This window comes from Corythoichthys intestinalis, chromosome 7, assembly GCF_030265065.1.
Source record: "Corythoichthys intestinalis isolate RoL2023-P3 chromosome 7, ASM3026506v1, whole genome shotgun sequence".
Taxonomy (NCBI): domain Eukaryota; kingdom Metazoa; phylum Chordata; class Actinopteri; order Syngnathiformes; family Syngnathidae; genus Corythoichthys; species Corythoichthys intestinalis.
This window is the reverse complement of record NC_080401.1, coordinates 60,071,977-60,093,187: the sequence shown is the minus strand read 5'-3', so window position 1 is coordinate 60,093,187 and position 21,211 is coordinate 60,071,977. Positions and strand designations below refer to the sequence as shown.

Sequence of the window (21,211 nt, the reverse complement as noted above, 5' to 3'; positions counted from 1 at the left end):
AACCAACTGGAAGTGACCAGTGAACAGGAAGTGACCTGCAAATAGCCTAAAATCACAAGGAAATTATTCAAAATCAACAGGAAGTGACCCCAAAATCAACAGGAAGTGACCTGCAAAGCATCAAAATCAACAGGAAGCGACTCAGAAATGCCCTAAAAGCAAGAGGAAATGAACAGCAAAATGAAGTGACCATACATCAACAGGATGTGACCCGTAAATGCCCAAAAGCAAGAGGAAAGGATGCAAAATGTGTAGGAAGTGGCCCAAAATCAACAGGGGGTGACTCGAAATCAACAGGAAGTGACCCAGAAAAGCACCAAACCAAAAGAAAATGACTAGTGGTCAATAAGTGACCTGAAAGTGGCCTAAAATCAAGAGGAAATGATCCAAAATGTAAAGGAAGTGATCCAAACTCAACAGGAAGTAACAGGGAAATGCCCTAAAACCAACAGGAAGTGATCCAAGCTTGACAGGAATTGATCTTAAAATGCCCCAAAATGAACAGGAAGTGACCTAGGACCGCTTTTACTTACGAGCTGGAGTGTATTGGACTGCAATGAAAAGAGAGAAGCAAAGTCTCAGTGACGGTCGATGTGAAAATGGCCGACGGAGCAGACGTCCCTTACCTCGTTTGTGCTTGAAGAGAATGACGCCGACGCCGACAGCGACAGCGACAGCCAGAACGATGGGGATCAACAGGGTGATGCTGAACACCATCTTCCTCCGCCATTCTTTCTCTTGACAGATTAAAGCAAACGTGAAAACGTACGCGTTGGACAAGGACGTGAAGCGCGCGTCTCACCTTGGATGCGCTCGTTGCTCAAAACTTCGGCGAGGTCCAGCGGGGTGACGACATCCTCCGGGACGCCTTCCATATGAAAGACGCACTCGTAATTAGCGCGCTTGTCCGACATGTGGAGGCTAGCGCTGGTCTGGAAGGTCCCGTCGTGGTTGGGGAGGATCTCGTCCATCTCAGCGTCCCTGTAGAGCCGCTCGCCATCCTTCCTCCAGAAGAGGACGGCCGCCCTGGGGTAGAAACCGGTGGCGTGGCAGGTGACCAGCGAGCCCGCCGTCTTCTGCAGCAGGGAGACCCGCGGGACCTCTGAAAAGGACATTTCTGGGTCACTTCCTGTGGTGAGGTGGAGGTTCAACTTTCAAAGTCCTCCCCGGTTGAAGTGAGCTGGATGTTGATCCACCACTTCCTGTTGATTTCAGGGCATTTCTGGGTCACTTCCTGCATTTTTTGGGGGGGTCCATAGACCACTTCCTGTATGTTTTGGATCATTTCCGGTTGATTTTAGGGCACTTCCCGGACATCTCTGTTCACTGGTCACTTCTTCTTGATTTTGAGGCATTTATAGAGCACTTCCTGTCAATTTCAGCTCACTTTCTGCTCATTTCGGGTCACTTCCTGTTGATTTTGAGTCACTTCTTGCACATTTTTGGGCAATCAGAGATGACTTCCCTTTTATTTTGCACTTTTTGCAGCAGGGCTGGAACAAAAAGTGGTATTTGGCATTTTTTTTGCCATGTGGCAAAATGGATTTTGCCATGTTGCATTCTTTTTGCCATGTGGCAAAATGATTTTGACATTGGGTTTTTTTTTGCGATGTGAAAAAAAATGATTTTGATACGGGGCTTTTTTTGCCATGTGGCAAAATGGATTTTGACATGTGGCATTTTTTTGCCAAGTGAAAAAAAAAATGATTTTGCCATGTAGCATTTGTTTGCCATGTGGCAAAATGTATTTTGACATGTGGCTTTTTTTAAGTATGTGGCAAAATGGATGCGCTGTAATGTAAAGTGTATGGTCAGAAATCACAACCACACATTTTTCTGTCGTTCAAAATGAATGGAAAATTTGGACGTGCACAGCCGTCAGTGGCATAGCCTGCCTTTGGTGCCAGTTGAATGTCAATGCGCTGTAATGGTAAGTGTATAGTCTAAAATCACAGCCACGCATGTTTTTCTGCCATTTAAAATGAATGGAAAATTTGGACGTGCATAGGCATCAATGGCATGGGAGTGAATAGCCTGCAAAAATGCTACAGGATATACCCAAAAAAAAATGCCACATACCCAAATTTGTTTGCCACAAACCAAAATCCATGTTGCCACATACCAATGTAAAATGCCTCATGGAAAAATCAATTTTGCCACATGGCAAAAAAAATGCCACATGGCAAAATCCATTTTGTCCCATGGCAAAAAATGCCACGTGGCAAAAAAAAATGCCACATGGCAAAATCCATTTTGTCCCATGGCAAAAAATGCCACATGGCAAAAAAAAAAATGCCACATGGCAAAATCCATTTTGTCCCATGGCAAAAAATGCCACTTGGCAAGAAAAAAAGCCACATCACAAAATCCATTTTGTCCCATGGCAAAAAAAATGCCACATGGCAAAAAAAAATATCACATGGCAAAATCCATTTTACCACATGGCAAAAAAATGCCACATGGCAAAATCAGTTTTGCCACATGGCAAAAAAATGTCACATGGTCAAATTACATTTTGCCACATCGCAAAAAAATGCCACATGACAAAATCCATTTTTTCCCATGGCAAAAAAAATGCCACATGGCAAAAAAAATATCACATGGCAAAATCCATTTTACCACATGGCAAAAAAAATGCCACATGGCAAAAATCCATGTTTCCCACATGGCAAAAAAATGCCACATGGTAAAAATCAATTTTGCCACATGGCAAACAAATGCCAAATGGCAAAAAATACCACATGGCAAAAAAAAAAAAAAAAAGCCACATGGCAAATACCACTTTTGATTCTCGCTGTCTCTCTCTTCGTCTCATTTCCTATTTATTTTTAGGGCATTTCACAGTGGGCAGTCACTTACTGTTCATTGGCCACTTTCTGTTGATTTTGAGTCACTGATTTTGGATCGCTTCCTGCATATTTTGCGGCCTTCTGGGGTCACTTCGTGTACAATTTGGCTCACTCCCTGTTGATTTTGGGTCAATATGTTTGTTTGGGGGCACTTTGGATCATTTCCTGTTGGTTTAGGGTGCTACCCAGTCACTTTCTGTTCATTGGTCACTTCCTGTTGATGTTGACGCATTTCAGGGTTACCTCCTGTTGTTTTTGGATCATGTCGTTGGTTTGGGGCATTTTGGGGTTACCTCCTTTTAATTTTGGTCACTTTCTTTTGATTTTGAGCTCACTTTCTGTTGATATCAGGTCACTTCCTGTTTGTTTGGGTGCATTTTGGGGTCACTTCCTGTTAATTTGGGGGCTTTTTGGGTCACTTTCTGTACATTTTGCATCATTTCCTGATGCTTTTAGGGGATTACCCACTTTCTGTTCACTGGTTCACCCCTGTTGATGATGAGGCATTCCCAGATTACTTCCTGTTGTTTTTTAAAAAGGTCGTTAGTTTTGATGAGTGATGCCACTCCAGCTCCATTGTTGTGTTGGTTAGAGAACGTGGAAAATTGAAGTGGCGAGCAGAAATGCGGAAATAAAGCAAAAGAACCTCAGAAACTTGTCTATAAAATTCAGGAAAAATGGATGAACAAAGAAAAAGAAAAAAAATATATGAGTGTGTCAAATGTGAGCTGTGCAAGACAGAAGGTGTGAGACGACAAATGAGGGTGAGAACATTGAAGAAGAGATGTTCAGGTAAAAATGGAGTATGAATGAGAGAAAAGAAAGCATTGATGGGGAAAAAAACTAAATGGAGGGAACATTTCATGGACAATGTGTGAGAGAAGGCTGTACCTTACCTGTTCTCATCAGGACGTCCCTCCCTAAGCTCACGTACTTCTTCAAGTAAAAAGGGCATTCCTTCGTCACGGACTCCTTTAAGTATTCATTATAGTTATTCAATGTGTCCAACTCGTGTTTGCTGATAACTGCTCGCGGCTGGACGGCGATCCATCTCAGTTCCTTCAAATCAAACCATAGAAAGTCTTCTCCATTGTAAGCATCGTGAAGCCAACCTTCAATCTGGCCAGTCTCATTGTCCCATTGGCAGCCAGACACCCGCTGGATCAAGTGACGGCCTGAGAGAAAGGCACGTCAGGTGAGGGCAAGGGCAGAGGTTTGGCGTCAACACTGGTACAGAGTAGGGACTATATACACAAAAAAATTAGGGCTGTCAAATTTATCGCGTTAACAGGCGGTAATTCATTTTTTAAATCAATCGCGTTAAAATATTTGACGGAATTAACGCATGCACGGAATGACCCGTTCATGCGTTGCCTTAAACAGTTTACAATGACACCGTTTTAGCACATTGAGAGCAAAAAGGCGGAGAAATGCGAGTGGACACAGGCGTTCATTGGACCGCGCCTTTTATTGGCTTAAGCTTTAGCTTAGCAGCCACTGCTAACAATCATGGTTGCCCAACTTCCCTTCATGCATTTGGGCGGAGCAGGCGACGATCTTTTTCTTACCATGCTTAATTGAACACAACGCAGAACACCTTGTTTACCTTTTGCAGCCGCTATTGACAGTCATGGTTACCCAACTTCTCATCATTCTCATCTTTTTCTTAATATAAAAGTTCTATAAGTTGTACTAACATTATCTTTTAAGAACTACAAGTTTTTCTATCGATGGATCGCTTTAAGAGAATGTTAATAATGTTAATGCCATCTTTTTATGATTTATTGTTAGAATAAACAAATACAGTACTTATGTACAGTATGTTGAATGTTTATGTCCGTTTTGTGTCTTATCTTTCCATTCCAACAGTAATTTACAGAAAAATATGGCATATTTTAGAGATGGTTTGAATTGCGATTAAATATGAATAATTCATCTTTAAGCTGTGATTAACTCGATTAAAATTTTTAATCGTTTGACAGCCCTAAAAAAAACAATAAAGGGACCACCACTAACATACACTGCTGGCCAAAAGTATTGGCACCCCTGCAATTCTGTCAGATATTGCTCAATTTCTCCCAGACAATGATTGCAATTACAAATGTTTTGGTAGTAATATCTTCCTTTATTTTGCTTGCAATGAAAAAACACAAAAAGAGATTGGGAATTTTTTTTTTAAATCATGATCATTTTACAATAAACTCCAAAAAATGGGCCTGACAAACGTATTGGCACCCTCAGCCTAATAGCACAACAAAATAACAATCGCTTCTGGTATCCATCAATGAGATTCTTACAATGTTCTGCGGGAATTTTAGACCATTCTTCTTTGGCCAACTGCTCCAGTTCTCAGATTTCTCCAGACTGCCATTTTCAGATCTCTCCACAGGTGTTCTATGGGATTCAGGTCTGGCCACTTTAGAAGTGTCCGGTGCTTTCTCTCAAACCATTTTTGAAGTGTGTTTTGGGTCATTGTCCTGCTGGAAGATCCGTGACCTCTGAGGGAGACCCAGCTGATGGGAGAAATATGATTGCTTAAAGGAATATCTTGTGTGCTTTAACAGTAGCGTGGGAATCTTAGAAGTGACAATCTACGTATATCTAGCGTTATTGTTGTTCTTGCTTTCTTCCTTGTTCTACATTAAACATTGTATATTTCACAAAAGTGTGTGTGTTACTGACTCAATGCGCACCCGGAAACGCAAAATTTGCTGGTAATCTTCAGACTTTGTCATGCCATGCACACGGTCGAGCAGTCCAATGCCACAGACAGCAAAGCAACCCCAAAACATCAGAGAACCTTGAAAACCTCGGAACCGTGTTCTTTTCTTTGAAGGCCTCGTTTTTTCCCCTTATAAACTCTATGTTATGCCTTTTCCCAAAAAAGCTCTACTTTTGTCACTTTTGTCTCATCTGACCAGAGAACATGCTTCCAAAATGTTTTTGGCTTTCTCAGGTATGTTTTAGCAAACCCCAGAAGTGGGGTCTTCCTGGGTATCCTACCATAGAGTGCCTTTTCATTCAAACGCCGACGTATAGTACGGGTAGGCACTGTTGTACCCTCTGACTGCAGGACAGCTTGAACTTGTTCGAATGTTAGTCAAGGTTCTTTATCCACCATCCGCACAATCTTTCATTGAAGTCTCTCGTCCATTTTTCTTTTCCGTCCACATCGAGGGAGGTTAGCCACAGTGCCGTGGGCTTCACACTTATGGATGACACTGCGCACGGTAGACACACGAACATTCATGTCTTTGGAGATGGACTTGTGGCCTTGAGACTGCCCACGCTTCCTCAAAATTTTGCTTCTAAAGCCCTCAGAGAGTTCTTTGGTCTTCTTTCTTTTCTCCATGCTCAATGTGGTACACTGTGGCGTAATTATTGACTCAGACCTAAAATTTGACAGCCATCTAAAGTCCGTCACTAAATCCGCTTATTACCACCTAAAAAATATAACCAGAATTAAGGGGCTTCTGACTCAACAAGACATGGAAAAACTTATGCATGCATTCATTTTCAGCAGATTGGACTACTGCAACAGTATATTTACAGGTCTTGATAAAAAATCAGTCAGGAAGCTGCAGCTAGTACAGAATGCTGCAGCCAGAGTCCTCACAAATACAAGGAAGCTGGACCACATTACACCGGTTTTGAAATCGCTACACTGGCTTCCACTGAGTCAAAGGATTGACTATAAAATACTACTGCTCGTCTACAAAACACTCAATGGCCTTGGACCAAAATACATGCTTGACTTGTTAGATTCCTATGAGACATCTAGACCCCTAAGGTCGTCTGGAAAGGGTCTTCTGCATGTTCCAAGAACAAGAACTAAGCAGGGTGAGGGAGCATTTAGTTATTATGCTCCTCACCTCTGGAACAAGATACCCGAACGTCTGAAGTATGCTCAAACTAGGGCTGGGCGATATGGCCTTAAACATGTATCACGATAAATTGAGCAGATTTATCTCGATAACGATAAATGACGATAAATTCGCCCAAGCGGACTGTTATATAATTTGAAAATCTGAATCAATGCATGAAATACAGATTAACTATTTCTTGTTGATTTATTTACCAGCATTCAATTTGATATACTGTATCAACAATTAACAATTGTACATGCAGTCTAAACATTAAGTTTATAAAAATGTATTGTAAGCAATAAGAATTCAAGTATGAACATTTATAACAGCGTGTATGACTTGAACAATGTACATTGTCAAAATCAATATGCCTGTGCAAACATGTAATCGTAACACAAATGACTTGCAGCTTGAACAGTACACTTCAAAAAGACAACTTATTGTTAATGGCTGCTGTGACATAATTATCAAATACAAGTGTTTACTTTATGGTTTAAGGGTTTTTTTCCCCCCAGTGCATTTTTTAATAAATGCACGCACAATAAAAATAGCTGGGGCCATTTCTCGGTCATTGTAAGTTTTGCCGTTGGATTGTACTTTATGCTGAATGCTTTACCATCACAAAAGCTATCAGAGGAATCACACACAGACAGATACAAAATAACGCCACATAGTAATTGCTAGATGCAGTCCATGCCCAATCCACTCATTAAGTTCAGCCGTTTCGACAAGGTTAGAGCCGTTATCCGACTCCATAACGTTCATTTGTAGCGTTAGCCGCTAGCTAGCGTTAGCCTGGCTACCAGTAGAAAGCACTGAAAGCACCATCTCCGGAAATCGTGAGAACAAAGGAGGACAGCGGGTGAAAGCCCGTCTGGATGCCACCAAGAGTCTACTAAATGTCGGTTGAAAGTTTGGTGAACCTCCCTTAAGCCACAATCCATCACGTTTTGCTTGTAGCGTTAGCTGCTAGCGTTAGCTTACCGGGCTTTTGTTTGATTGGCTTCCTGATGATCACGTGACTCCCTACGTAAGCACATTCACTGCTTTCTTAAAGGGGAATGAACATAGACGAACAACACAGAATCAAAGCGGGATGAAAAGACTATATTTTCTTGTTTTATTAATTTACCGAATTTACCGACATGGTCAAAATTACGTAGGTCATCGTTAAGAATTTCGGTGACGGTAAATTTTCGGTTTACCGCCCTGCTCTAGCTCAAACTGTTAGCTCCTTTAAATCAGGGCTAAAAACGCTTTTGTTTAGACAGTTATGGATATGCAGTGCTATATATTTCAATCTACCTGCCTTCTATTCCTCTTGTGCTTATTTCCATTGCTGATTTCAATGATTATTATTAGTAGTAGTTTTTGCTTTATTTTTATTTTTGTTTTATTTTTATTTATTTATTTATTTTTATTCTGTGATTAAATGCGATCTTTTGTCTTGGTTTTTACATTGTGTTGATTGAAATGTGATTTTTATGGTCTTCATGTGATGTAAAGCACTTTGAATTGCCTTGTGTTGAATTGTGCTGTATAAATAAATTTGCCTTGCCTTGCCTACACATAAGGACACAGGACAGAGGTTGAGTCCACTTTAATCCATTTTAACTAGCTGCGAGTGTGATTTAGTTATTGACACCACCTGTTATCTGCCACAGGCAGAGGCGTAGCAAGGGTCCCGGGGAGCCCCAGGCAACATGGGGCCCTTTGAGCATGTGCAAGTAAGGGGGACAGTTGGACTTGGAGCAATAGCATAATTGATAAAAGTCTAATAACGCCTCGCTCTCATAGAACGCTTTTTAGGACACTCAATGTGCCCCCCCCCCCCCCCAATTGCATTAATACATACACATTTGCGCAGTAAAATGAACACGAAGGGTGGGGGGGGGGTCGAGTGCAGGCTGTGTGCGGTCATCTTGGCCATAAGAGTGGCGAAAACTAAGCACTTTACACTCATATGGATGTACAACATCATTTTAAGATGCTAAACTAACACCTTCCCTCTTAAAGCAAATGGGCAATGCGAATATAATGTAATGAACGCTCTCCTCGACGCAGAGAGAACGAGTGGGATCAACCAGCCGACATAACAGGGAAAACACGAAATGGTCGCGCTGATAACAGCTCTAACTTATTATAAGAACTTTATGGCATGAAGAGGAAATACTTACATTCGTTCATGGACGCACAGATGAATCCTCTAACAGGTGGGGTGGCCGTCCTCTGCTCGAAATGCGCACCTTACGTTTACGCCTATTCTCGTTCGCTTGTGACGTAGGACAATAATAGGACTGGTTGCTATGGGAACGTACGCAGCGGCATACCGGATACCCAAGGAACCTTGCTAAACGGAGTATTAAAATTGCTAATAAAATCGTTTAGGATTATTTTAGATGAATATATGTTATATTTTTCTTATAGAGTGTTCAACGAGGAATACAATAGACCCATTAATAGACTTTCTTGGAAAAATCACCACTTCTTTAAGTAGTCACATGAAGAATGAGGTGGCCTGTGAAAACCAACATAAAATATTTTAGCAAGGACTTTTCATAAAGTTCTTGGAGAATCACTCTTTGCACATACATACAGTGTTAAAACTGATTGGACTTGCTTATACATGTATGCTAATTGGGACTGATAACAGAATTGTTAGATAATCTGCCAAATAATTCAATGGTATTGAATCACTCCCAATACTTGTAGCTACGACAGTGCGGTGAAGCTGAGTGTGCTAAATCTTTGTGTGCCAAATCTGTTGGCTCTCTGGGGGGCCCTGCTAGCTGGGGGCCCTAGGCAATTATCTGCATATGCCTAATGGGACGCTACGCCTCTGGCCACAGGTCACTAAGAGGTGCTGTTCATTACACAAATTAAACAAGAATCACATGACTTTTCAAAGGATGCCAATACGTTTGTCGGGCTCATTTTTGGAGTTTTTTGTAAAATGATCATGATTGTAGGAAAGCCCCATCGTGAGTGTGTGTGCTACAATTTAATTGTTGCTACGCTGGCCCTTTAAGAAAAGCGAAGCGTGCACGAGTCACTCTCTCTCCTCCCTTCACTGACGCGTATATGAGTCGCTTCTCTCCTTCTTTCACTGTGTGCAGTTCGTTCCTAAAGTTGCCGTCTTGGTTAATTGCAATCCGAATGTTGTGTGTGAATGAGAGAGGTGGGTATAGTGTAGAACTGTACTTTGGCATTGTATCAACACGTTTGGCAGATGAGTTACCTGCTTATAAGATAAGAAGACCTTTATTGATCCCACCAGGGGGAAATTCTTGGTGTTACAGCAGCAAAGATATAGGTAACGGAGAGGACGAAGTGATGTAGCCGTTAATGTATGAAATTTAGCAGCAAACACTCAAAAACACACTAATAGTCCGTACATAGTACAGAGGGACAAAAATAAGTGGCAGTGCAGCAGTGCAAATATAAAGTAAAGAGTTGGAAGCAATTAAAAAAAATACAGTTGTGTAGAATGTTGGATATTGCATAATATAATCACAAGTGCAGAACTGCACAATTGCACTAATGAGCGGCAATTTGTAGAGACTACCTAGTGTTGTTATTATACAGCCTGATAGCGGCAGGCAGGAAGGAGCGGCGGAATCTCTCCTTTGCACAGCGAGGGTGTAAAAGCCTATTACTAAAGGAGCTGGGCCGTTGCATTTGTTAGCCGCCACGAGCTAACCGCTAGCCGCTGGGTGCTAACCGCCGGGTGCTAACTGTTAGCCGCCAAGCGCTAATCCTTAGTGCTAATCGTTGGCTACTTTGTTGAGGCTATGAGTTTTGTTTGTTGCCAATTCGCTTATCAGTATTGTTTACTTTCCTGCTTAATGTGTATGCTTATTATTGTCAATGATTAGCATTGTATGCATTATGTGTAACGGGTACACGCAGGTCCGTCGTGGAGTGTGGAAACCTCCCTGCTGATTCCTTCATCTGGGGGCGCCGGCGGCTGTATGGCGCAGTGGTTAGTGTCCCTAACTTCCGCGTGGAAGCGTCGTGGCGCGCGGGCTCGCGTCCCGGCCTAGTCAGATTTCATTCATTATATTCAATGTTGTTCCTGTTAATTTAGATATATGTTTATATATGGCGGAAAACACTCAGGGGACTTGGAAGTTCCGCTCGGAGACTCACAATATGGCCAAATTTCAAAATTGTCCGATATGCATTTGTCATACATCATTGGAAAATTTAAAATCTCAATTTTCTGCGGGAAGAAAATTTTTGAACAGGAGGGCATTTTTGAGAAAAAAAATTAAATTAAACAGCAAAACCCTATCTGGAGGCGAGAGCACGCGAGAGCAGAATTACAGATGCCGTGATTTTAACAAGGTATTATCACGTACTTACCTTGTTTTGATCCAAAAACTCCATGTAGCATGTATCACTGAGTGTCAAGACACAGCTGTGAATGGCCACAGCTGTATATTTTGGGGTATTTTATGGGTGAAACATGGTCATATAACAAGGGTCGCGATGCAGAAATCACAGACATCAAGGAGTGGTCGAGATCTTTTATTTTCATATATTACCGTTTTAAAAGTTTTTTTCCAATTTTTCTTTGTTATTAATCATCTAACATATCGAGGAAAATGCAACAGTAGTAACAAAAAAATTCATTTTAGCGATAGGAGGTAGATATCCGTGACTTTTTTACAGACACCATTGTTTTCATTATGACGTAATTTGTTTAAAAGTTTAAAATATGCGAGTGAATAATTTTTTTAAGTCGTTTTTTTTTTTTTTTTTTTTAAACGAAATATGAGACCTCAATTAATGATTCTAAGCTAAAAAGGACAGACATTTTGAATAATAAATATATAATTACCTTTGTTTTATGGCTGGGTTGAAACAAAAGCGGTTGCGCGACGTCTGTAAACGGGGGTTTTCAGGGTAAAACGGACAAATTAAAAATAGTTTGGGGCTAAATGCGCCACGAATCTGCTATGGCAGCCTATAGACATATTGTTCTATCAAACACAACAGTTTTGGCTTAAAATCTAGCAGTTTCTTTTAAAGAGGAGTGCAAGAGCAGAAACTGCTTTTTCAGTCTTGTCTGTGTTTTCCGCCATATATATATATTACATTACTGACATGTTATATGGTTATCCTGTATTTGCAGACAACCACAACAAAATAAATCACATTCTCCTATTCACCATCATTAAAGGAAACAAATAAATCCTGGAAACCCTCTGTTGATTCTCTAACATAGTCACAACTCCATAGCCTCGCCGGCTTTATACCACACAACCACGGAGGGATCACCATTCAAATTAGCCCTCTCTTTCAATGATTTAAAATAAATTTTCATTCTCTTTTGTGTTTTTTCATTGCAAGCAAAATAAATGATATCATTGTAATTGCAATCATTTTCTGGGAGAAATTGAGCATTATATGACAGAATTGCAGGGGTGCCAATACTTTTGGCCAGGGCCAGGAACTTCATATATTCAGTATTTTACACTGTTTGTCTACCGTATATAACCTATTTTGACCATCGTATGTAGAAAGAACAAAAAACACCGATGACCATATACCTGCTGTTTCTGTTGATCTCATTTTTTTCTGTTGAAAGTTTATCATACCAAGTTGAATAAATACTATCACACTTAAAAATGTTTGGTCGAGCATGTTTGGTTGTCAATGGGACATAAATATTACAAATTTTGACCAAAGAATTTGGGGTTTTTTTTGTTGTATTTTTGGGGTCCAAAATGTGGATTATAATTGGTCAGTGAAGAAAACAACAGTTTGGACATGAAGGTTATGGTGTCCTGAAAAAAAGGACCCAACCAAGCCATTGTGAACAATGTTCTTTGATATCTACAGGAAACATAAAAAGAAAATGTTTCATCCGATTACTTGATTAATCAATGAAATTTGCAGTTGTCAGGTACGCGGGCAGACAGGCAGGTTTGTGTGGACCCAAACGCAGGAAACAAAAATGCAAGGCAGGAGGCAGATGGCGATGAACTCAAAAAACGTTTTAATGATATCTAACAAAAGCACAAAGTACAAACAAAACCACTGGGGATCAAAGGGCAAGATTCAAACAAAACTTACTTAAATCAGAGGGACTGGTACACGAGGGCTTGGAACGGACTTGAAGTTTGCAAAGACGGACATAGACATAGACAATGACGCAACAAGGGGTGACAAGGAACTGGGTCATTATATACACACGCAGACAAGGGGTAACGAGACGAGGAACAGCTGGGTAACACAGGTGGATGCAAATTGCAGGATACGCTGGGAGAACACACACAGGTGAAATCAATGGGTAATCACAGAGACAAGTCACACTAGGAAAAACCCAACACAAAACCTAACAGCAGTAGAATACTTGATTATTAAAGTATTCGATAGATGCAGCCGTGGTTCCATGTAGGTCTTTCACTACCCCGCCGCCCACTTTCCCTCCGCCCGCCATGTGACATCATAGCAAGTGCCTAAGGCAGACATGTCCAAAGTCCGGCCCGGGGGCCAAATGCGGCCCCTGGTCAAATTTCATCCGGCCCCCAGCCTCTGTCATAAAATCAATAACGTCTGTCCCGCACACAGACTTTTTAATTGGTCAGCGGTATTGCAACCAGCATATGAAGTAGCTTACACACTAAATGCTGCTCCTCATTTACCCACTAAAAGGCAGCAGCACTCCAAGCAACATTACCCCATGTGACCCTTAACTCCCAATTTTCTAAAATGGTGACAATCAACACAAAAAAGAAAGTTCACTGCGACGGCCGACGCTTCAGGGATTGGTGGAAATTGGACCATTTCTTCACTAAAATACGCAACAACTGTGTCTGCCTCATTTGCAAAGAGACAGTCGCTGTTTTTAAAGAGTTCAATTTGAGCCGATATTACCAAACAAGAGACGCTGACATGTCCGACAAGATTACAGGGAAGATACGTAGCGAGAAATTAAAGCAACATGAAGCTAGTTTAATTTCACAGCAGCAGTATTTTGCAAGAATCCCAGAATCGAAAGAGAACGCCACAAAGGCTAGTTGCGAGATTGTTGATATTATTCATTTAAAAAAATAAAAAAGCAAAGGTGACACACAGAACGGCTTGCTGAAATTTGCTTAAATATATTGTTCTACGTAGAGGACCTCAACCAAGGTCGGCCCCCCACATTTTTACCACACCAAATCTGGCCCCCTTTGCAAAAAGTTTGGATACCCCTGGCCTAAGGCAAGTTAGCAAGGGTGACTCAAACCGCAGCCATGGGGATGAAATGCTCCAAATTGAAACGACCACTAACCTCCCGTTTGGTTGAAGTGCTCCTGAAGATGACGAATGCCGACTTTGGCATCCTGCTGATTATCAGTATTGATTATTGTCTGTCTCTCCCAGAAGTATGGCTCCTGGATTGTCATGTTGTTCATCCAATCCTGTTTGGCTTTTGATGTCCTGGTCTCGCTGTCGTAGTGTAAAATCTGAATGCCGTCAACATAACCCACCTCCATGTACTCTGGGAAGTTTGGAATTTGAAACGACGCCGTTGCGATATACTTGAGCGAGTGGATCACTGAAAGAAAAAACAAAAACATTTGTTTCTTGTACTCCAAAGGACGGACAGACGATTAGGGCCACGCAAGGAAAGATTTTTTTTTTCTTTTAAGACCAGATTCAAGCCATAATATTTTGAGATTAAAGTCAAATTCAAGTGATATGTTGCAGTACTCATACCTGTGAAGTTGTATGGTCTTGGCGTAATTTGTACAAGTGAGCACTGATTTTTAAATGTGTACGTTTTTCGTGCATTACGTTTTTTTTCCCCTCCTTTTGGGTTTTGTCACCCTTTTCGGCAACGAGACAATGTGCGTTACTACGTTGGTTGAATGACGTGAGAAAATCAGACACTGAAAGGGAAGAGTGTTGTGACGCTGTAGCAAACGCGATGCTAGGCTAGGTGGCTCCAATACTTCCTGACTGTAGCCGACAGGCTATAATCGACGCCTAGATATCACACGCATATAGAACTACATGCGAAAAGACAGACTTGGCGGTGCTAGTAAACAGCCGCCATTTTAAAGCAGTAAACTTTGCAGAGAGGCTCTGTTGTAGTGAACCTTCCTAGCGAACCTAAGAAACTTTTTATCTAAAATACTCCTAAATTGGCAAAATCTTGACTTGAGTCTATCTTTAAATGATGAAACAGTTTTAAAATGTTCACATGTCAGAAGTAGACAGAAGGGAACTCATGCAAAAACGGGAGCAATTTTATCAACTTTAACGGTTGATTCACAACATTAAATGACCTCCAAACATATAAAAGGTTACTATGTTTTTGTTTTTTTTGTTTTAAAAAATGGGGAAAAAACATGTAAGGTAACACCAGTTACTTTGCCAAGTAACTTTTTTACTACTGCGTGTGTATTTCAGTAGTTAGTCACTACACTAGCCAAAGAGCTAAGAGGCATTTTAACAGTCGAAAATGTTTACATTTTAAGTGTTTATTTCACTTTCTTAAAAGCAAAATAAAGGCACTTTTAAAAATAAATAAATAAATAAAAACACAAACCAAAACTGTCAAGAGGGAGATTCACCACATCAACACAAACACTAGTTACTGTACTTCACTGCATCTCTCCTATTGAAAACACCTGGGTGCATTAGGGTAGCCACTCACAATTCACCAACCACTCTCATTTAAAGCACCTGGGCACCAGTGCAGTCAGAACAAACACTCAACTCTTATAATTCAATGGAACGACTGCTGGTAAGACCATTCCTTGCTATTATGTTTATTTGGTTTGTATTGAGTTTGGTTGGTGGCTAATGGTGATTGTTAAATAATATTAACCTGGGATGTTTTAAACTTAAATTGTGTTTTACTGAGAGCATGTTTATATTATATTGTATTGTTAATTGACTTAACACCATATTTTCTGTGCCTAGGTTTATAAGCTAAAAAGAAGTTAAAGGAAAGAAGTTCTCCAAACAAAAGAAAAATAAAAGGAGGGAAAAAAAAAAAAAAAAAGGCTTTTGAGTTGTCCACGTCCTTCCCCTTGAATAGAGCCTTTTTCAAGTTCGGGCAAGAGTTGAGGTTCCCAAAAAATTTATAACTTGACAGAAACCGAAACCGTGATCCCAAAACCGAGGTTCAAACCGAACCGTGGGGTAACTGAACCGTTGCACCCTTAGAGCACTGATTTTTAATTGTGTACGCCGTACGTTCAAAATCTGTACGTTTTTCGTGCATTCCGTTTTTTTTCTCCGTTTGGATTTTGTCGCCATTTCGGCAACGAGACTGTGCGTTACTACGTTGGTTGAATGACGCGAGAAGAGTGTTGTGACGCTGTAGCAAACCAATGCCAGGCTAGGTGGCTCTAATACTTCCTGACTGTAGCTGACAGGCTACAATTGACGCCTAGATATCACACGCATATAGAACTACATGCGAAATGACAGACTCCGCGGCGTTAACAAACGCTCGCCATTTTAAAGCTGTAGACTTCTCAGAAATGCTCTGTTGTGGTGAACCTTCCTAGCGAACCTAAGAAACTTTTTATCCAAAATACTCCTAAATTGGCAAAATTTTGACCTTGAATCTACCTTTAAATGATGAAAGTTTTAAAACATTTTACGTCGAAATGAAATAATAAGTAACTTCAAAAAAGGAATTTTTTTTTTTTTTTTTTTTTTTTAAATGGGGAAAAAAAAAAAAACAAAGATAACCAGTTACTTTTCATTCAGGTAACTGAGTTACTAACGCAATTACTTTTAGGGAAGTAATTTTTAACTAATTACTTTTTAAAAGTAAGATTAACACTGGTCATAAAGATGAAGTCTGCAGAATGAAAAGTGACAAAAGCGCAGATTTTATTCTGCCAATTTGTTGCCGAACACAATTTGCCCGCAACTATTGCTGATCGCTTCTCAGAATTGGCAAAATAAATGTTCCCTGACCCAACGATTGCATCGGTGAGTTAATTTTATCAATTGACCTTTTCAACTTATAATTGGACACACTAACGAACGACCTTCAAGTCAAACAGAATTACGAGCTGAAGTGCAGCCATCAAGACTTGAAATTGCCAAAAGTACGACATACAATTATAACAAAAGTCACTTAAATTTTAGTAATCATGATGTAGCTGAAGATATTGTTCTTTCATTGTAGCAGGTTATGTTACTATATCACCAATAAATTCATATAATTTTAAAAATTGAGCTTTATTTTTGTTTCATATTGTACGCTAGCTACAATCATTGAATTCTGACTGGAAAAGTAGAAATGAAATCTCAGCCTTTGCTTCCATATTGTACAAGTGCCCTCTAGTGGTTAAAATGTACCATGAACTGAAAAAGAGGCTGGTCCATTCGTATCACAGATGGGTAGAGGCACCAAAAAAATGTAGTCAGTATATTTTGAGAGTGGCTCCAAAATATCCCCACATCAACAGTAAGTAACCCAATATCAACAGGGAGTGGCCTCAAAATTACCCTAAATTAACAGAAAGTGACCCTGAAATGAAAAGCAAGTAACCCAATATGAACAGGAAGTGATCTCACATCAACAGGAGGTATCCCGCTAATAGGTAGTGGCCCCAAATCAAATGGAAGTGACCCTGAAATGCCTCAAATCAACAGCAAGTAACCTGATATAAACAGGAAGTGATCCCACATCCAGAGGAAGTAAAACAATAACTGGAAATGGCCTCAAAATGCCCCCAACTAAACAGGAATTGACACAAATTCCCTTAAATTAACAGGTGAAGTGACCTAAAATCAGCAGGAAGTGAACCTGAATTGCCTCAAATCAACAGCAAGGACCCAATATACAGGTAGTGACCCCACATCAACAGGAAGTAACCTGATAATAGGAAGTGGCTCCAAAATGCCCTCAAATCAACAGGAGGTGACCCTGAAATGACCCAATCAACAGAAAGTGGCCTTAAATCAATAGCAAGTAACCCAATGTAAAAAGGGAGTGTTTCTCTAATTTCCCCACATCAACAGGAAGTGACCCCACATCAGCAGGAGGTAACCCGATATCAACAGGAAGTGGCCCCAAAATGACCCCAAATCAACAAGTGAACCCAAAATTCCCCGAAATCAACAGGAAGTGACCCAATATCAGCAGGAAGTGAACCTGAAATGCCTCAAATCAACAGCAAGTAACCTGATATAAACAGGGAAGAGCCCCAAAATGCCCCCAAATCAACAGGAAGTGACCCTGAATTGCCTCGAATCAACAGGAAGTAACCTGATATCAACAGGAAGTAACCTGATATCAACAGGAAGTGGCCCCCAAATCAGCAGGAAGTGACCCCACATCAACAGGAAGTAACCTGATATCAACAGGAAGGGGCCCCAAAATGCCCCCAAATCAACAGGAAGTGACCCCACATCAACAGGGAGTGACCCTGAAATGCCTCAAATCAAACAGCAAGTAACCCGATATAAACAGCAAGTGACCCCACATCAACAGGAAGTAACCTGATAATAGGAAGTGGCCTCAAAACCAGGGGTCGCGTTAACGGAATATTTTCCGTCGTTGACCGTTTTTTTAAAACGGTGACGGAAAAAACAAGTCCGTCTGTCATTTTGACAGGTTGCAATTCACACCCCAGACCACAGGGTGGCGAGTGAGCATGCATATTAATTAGCTATCGTCTCTCTTGATGCATGACGTCGTTGGCCTTACTCGGAAAAATGTCAAGGCAACTGAACTGAGTGTCCGAAGTTTCTTCAAAAAGCCCCAAAACGACGATGGTGTTGATAAAAGAGGGACTGATGCAGTGGAGGGTGAAGGACAAACAAGCAATAAGCCCTCGGCAACTACTGAGCGAGTAAGTGGCAGCAAAGAGGTCAGGAGGGAGTACAGAGTTCAGTGGGAGCAGGAGTTCTCCGGGCTGAGGAGGGAGGATGGAAAAATGTTTTGTGACATATTTAAAAAAGCCAATATGAGTAATGGATTTGTCCGAGGATGCACGAACATGCAGAAATCAGCATTAACTGACCACCAAAATAGCCACAGCCACATCGAGGATTCAAGGATGCTCAAGAGTGTGGCTATGATGGAGCATGTGGAGCAATCACAGGATGCCTGCAACGAGGCATTAAAAACGCAACTTAAGGTTGTGCTGCATATGGCTCAAACAAACGCCCCGAGCCACCTGTATCCTGACCTGATTAAACTCTTGCAGTCTGCCGGCTGTCCAAACCTTAACAGTGCACACACATACGCCCACCATGAGACAGTCAGTCAGATGGAGGAGGCCTTAGCAAAGACCATAACCAGCGATATTGATGACCGCATCGCCAACAGCCAGGGCCGGCCCAGCCTATACGCAGATTATGCAGCTGCTTAGGGCCCCTGACCGCTAGGGGGCCCCCAATCTGGCAATTGTTTAATTTATATTCTATTTTGTTTACTACAGTATGCTTTATTTGACTTTTGATACTTGATTACAAGCTCAGTTCTTCCTTAACTTCTTTCTTTCTTCTTTTAGAAAAAGGTTTGGCGCTATCTACTGTAAGTACTGCCAATCATTTGGGGTGAGAAGTTTGAAGTACGCAGTGCAACAAAATCTGATTAATATACAAAATATGGATGTATGGGTTGGATTGCATGTATGGGTTTCACAGTACACTCTGACGAAATGGTGGGCCAAAAATATGGGCCCCTTTGCATGATTTTGCTTAGGGCCCCCAAATGGCCTGGGCTGGCCCTGCTCTCACTTGAGTACAATTTTTGCTGACTAGCCGATCCTTTTCATTTCATGGCAGAAAATGTTTTAACCACGAGAGGGCACTCATGCTCTTGAGAAACCAAGGATGCGCTTTCATTTCTATTTTTTCCAGTCGGAATTCAATGTTTTGGCTGTCATTGTCATCTTTGGCCTCATTCAATAACAATAATATAAAACCAGTGATACTATTAGAAACATAAAGGTTCTTATAAACGGACGTTGTGCTGAGAGAAAAAAAAACAGACATTGTGGCGGTACAAAAATGTCGAGAGTCTTAGTTAGCTCGTATTGCTATTTCCAGCCTTTAACTCTGCTGCACTCTGCACGCTTTATTTTGCTTAGGGCCCTAAAATGGCCTGGGCCGGCCCTGCCAACAGCAGATATGTTGGAATAATAGATGAAACCACTAATATCACTGTGGAGAAAATGCTAATCACATACCTGACAATTCAACAGAAAGGGGAGCCTGAAACTGCGTTTATCGGCAATTACGCAATTCCCTCTGGCACTGCTGAATCCATCACAGTAAAAATAAAAGATGTGCTGTAGGGCAGCATAATAGCCCCCCCCCCCCCCCCCCCCCACACACACACACACGGAGCCCTGATCTCATGATGCAGTCAATCTGGAATTAAGAGACAGACATAACTAAAATATCAATATGCAAAGAAAATATGTGCTCTCTCTCAGAGAGAGCACATATTTTCTTTGCATATTGACTCTCATATTGACTCTCTCTCTCTGCTTCTCTGCCGAGTATAGACTCCGTGTGTTTTTCGTGGTTTTAAATGGCACATTATAGCGCGCGAGCGCTCAAGAGGGAACGGAGTTGGCGGACCGCAGCTGTGCGCAGCCGGTATGATTTGCCTGCTTTTGACGTACTGCGTGGCACGCAGTCAACACTGAACCGGATCGGAACCGCAACGATCATGCATCTGGTGTACTTGGGCCCTAAGTTCTCTTTCCCGGACGCTCGGGGCACCCCTTCCCCCTCCGTTTCTGGCCCTGCCGCTCCTCTCCGGCGTACACGTCGGGGACGGGCAATCGTGCCCCCCAAGTTTAAGGATTTTGTGTATGAGTTAATCCTGGGGGGCGTTACTATTTACATAATTCACTCGGAGGAACGTTTTAAGTAACTTGTTACACTCAGCTCTGTTCCCCTGGTACCTCGTGCTTTGGTGTGCAAGTCCTGCTCTGTTAAGAAATAAATGTTTTCAAGTTTTGACCACGACAGTCCGCCTCAGACTCCTTCCTGGCACTACACACACGTTGTAAGCAGTTACTCATAACTCGAGTTTTCGACGGCATTTGTTCCGATGATCATGGACTAAATTTAACGGACTGACAGAGGTTCATTTTTTCCTCGGCGAAGACCATTTCCTTATGACTTGCAAGGTGCCGAAGTTCACTTTTGTTGCTGGCGAAGCGCGTCTTCTGATGTGAATTTGCGCAGAAATAAAGTGCACTTACCCGGCGCGGCGCCGTCAATTTGCGCCAGCAAGAAGGCTGTCAGCGCGAATATTTTCACCATCTTTTGCGGTTTTCAGTCGATCTTGGAATGACGCCAAGCCTCCGCGTCTTCCCATCTGAGATACCTTTGCACTTCAATTTGCTTTTATATCTGCCGGTTGTTTCGTGTCAAATGCCGACGCCTTTATTCATCCTATCTTGATGTCATTCATTCCAACCAATCTGAGCAGCGAACGAAGGCAATTTCTAGCCAATCACAGATAAGGGGGGCGGGCCGAGTCGCAGGCCATGGGGTGCTCAT

The 21,211-nt window shown here is 41.5% G+C and overlaps 1 protein-coding gene across 1 annotated transcript; it reads right to left on the bottom strand.

Annotated features, from left to right (window-relative positions):
* Nucleotides 1-491: 491 nt before the first annotated feature.
* LOC130919048 (major histocompatibility complex class I-related gene protein-like) lies at nucleotides 492-21,054 on the bottom strand. Its single transcript, XM_057841441.1, has 6 exons — nucleotides 20,911-21,054; nucleotides 14,001-14,267; nucleotides 3,746-4,024; nucleotides 803-1,102; nucleotides 627-737; nucleotides 492-551 (listed from the first exon to the last, which is right to left on the bottom strand). Exons 1-6 carry the CDS (start codon nucleotides 20,969-20,971, stop codon nucleotides 526-528), a joined length of 1,044 nt encoding a protein of 347 aa, XP_057697424.1. The 5' UTR covers nucleotides 20,972-21,054; the 3' UTR covers nucleotides 492-525.
* Nucleotides 21,055-21,211: the final 157 nt, after the last annotated feature.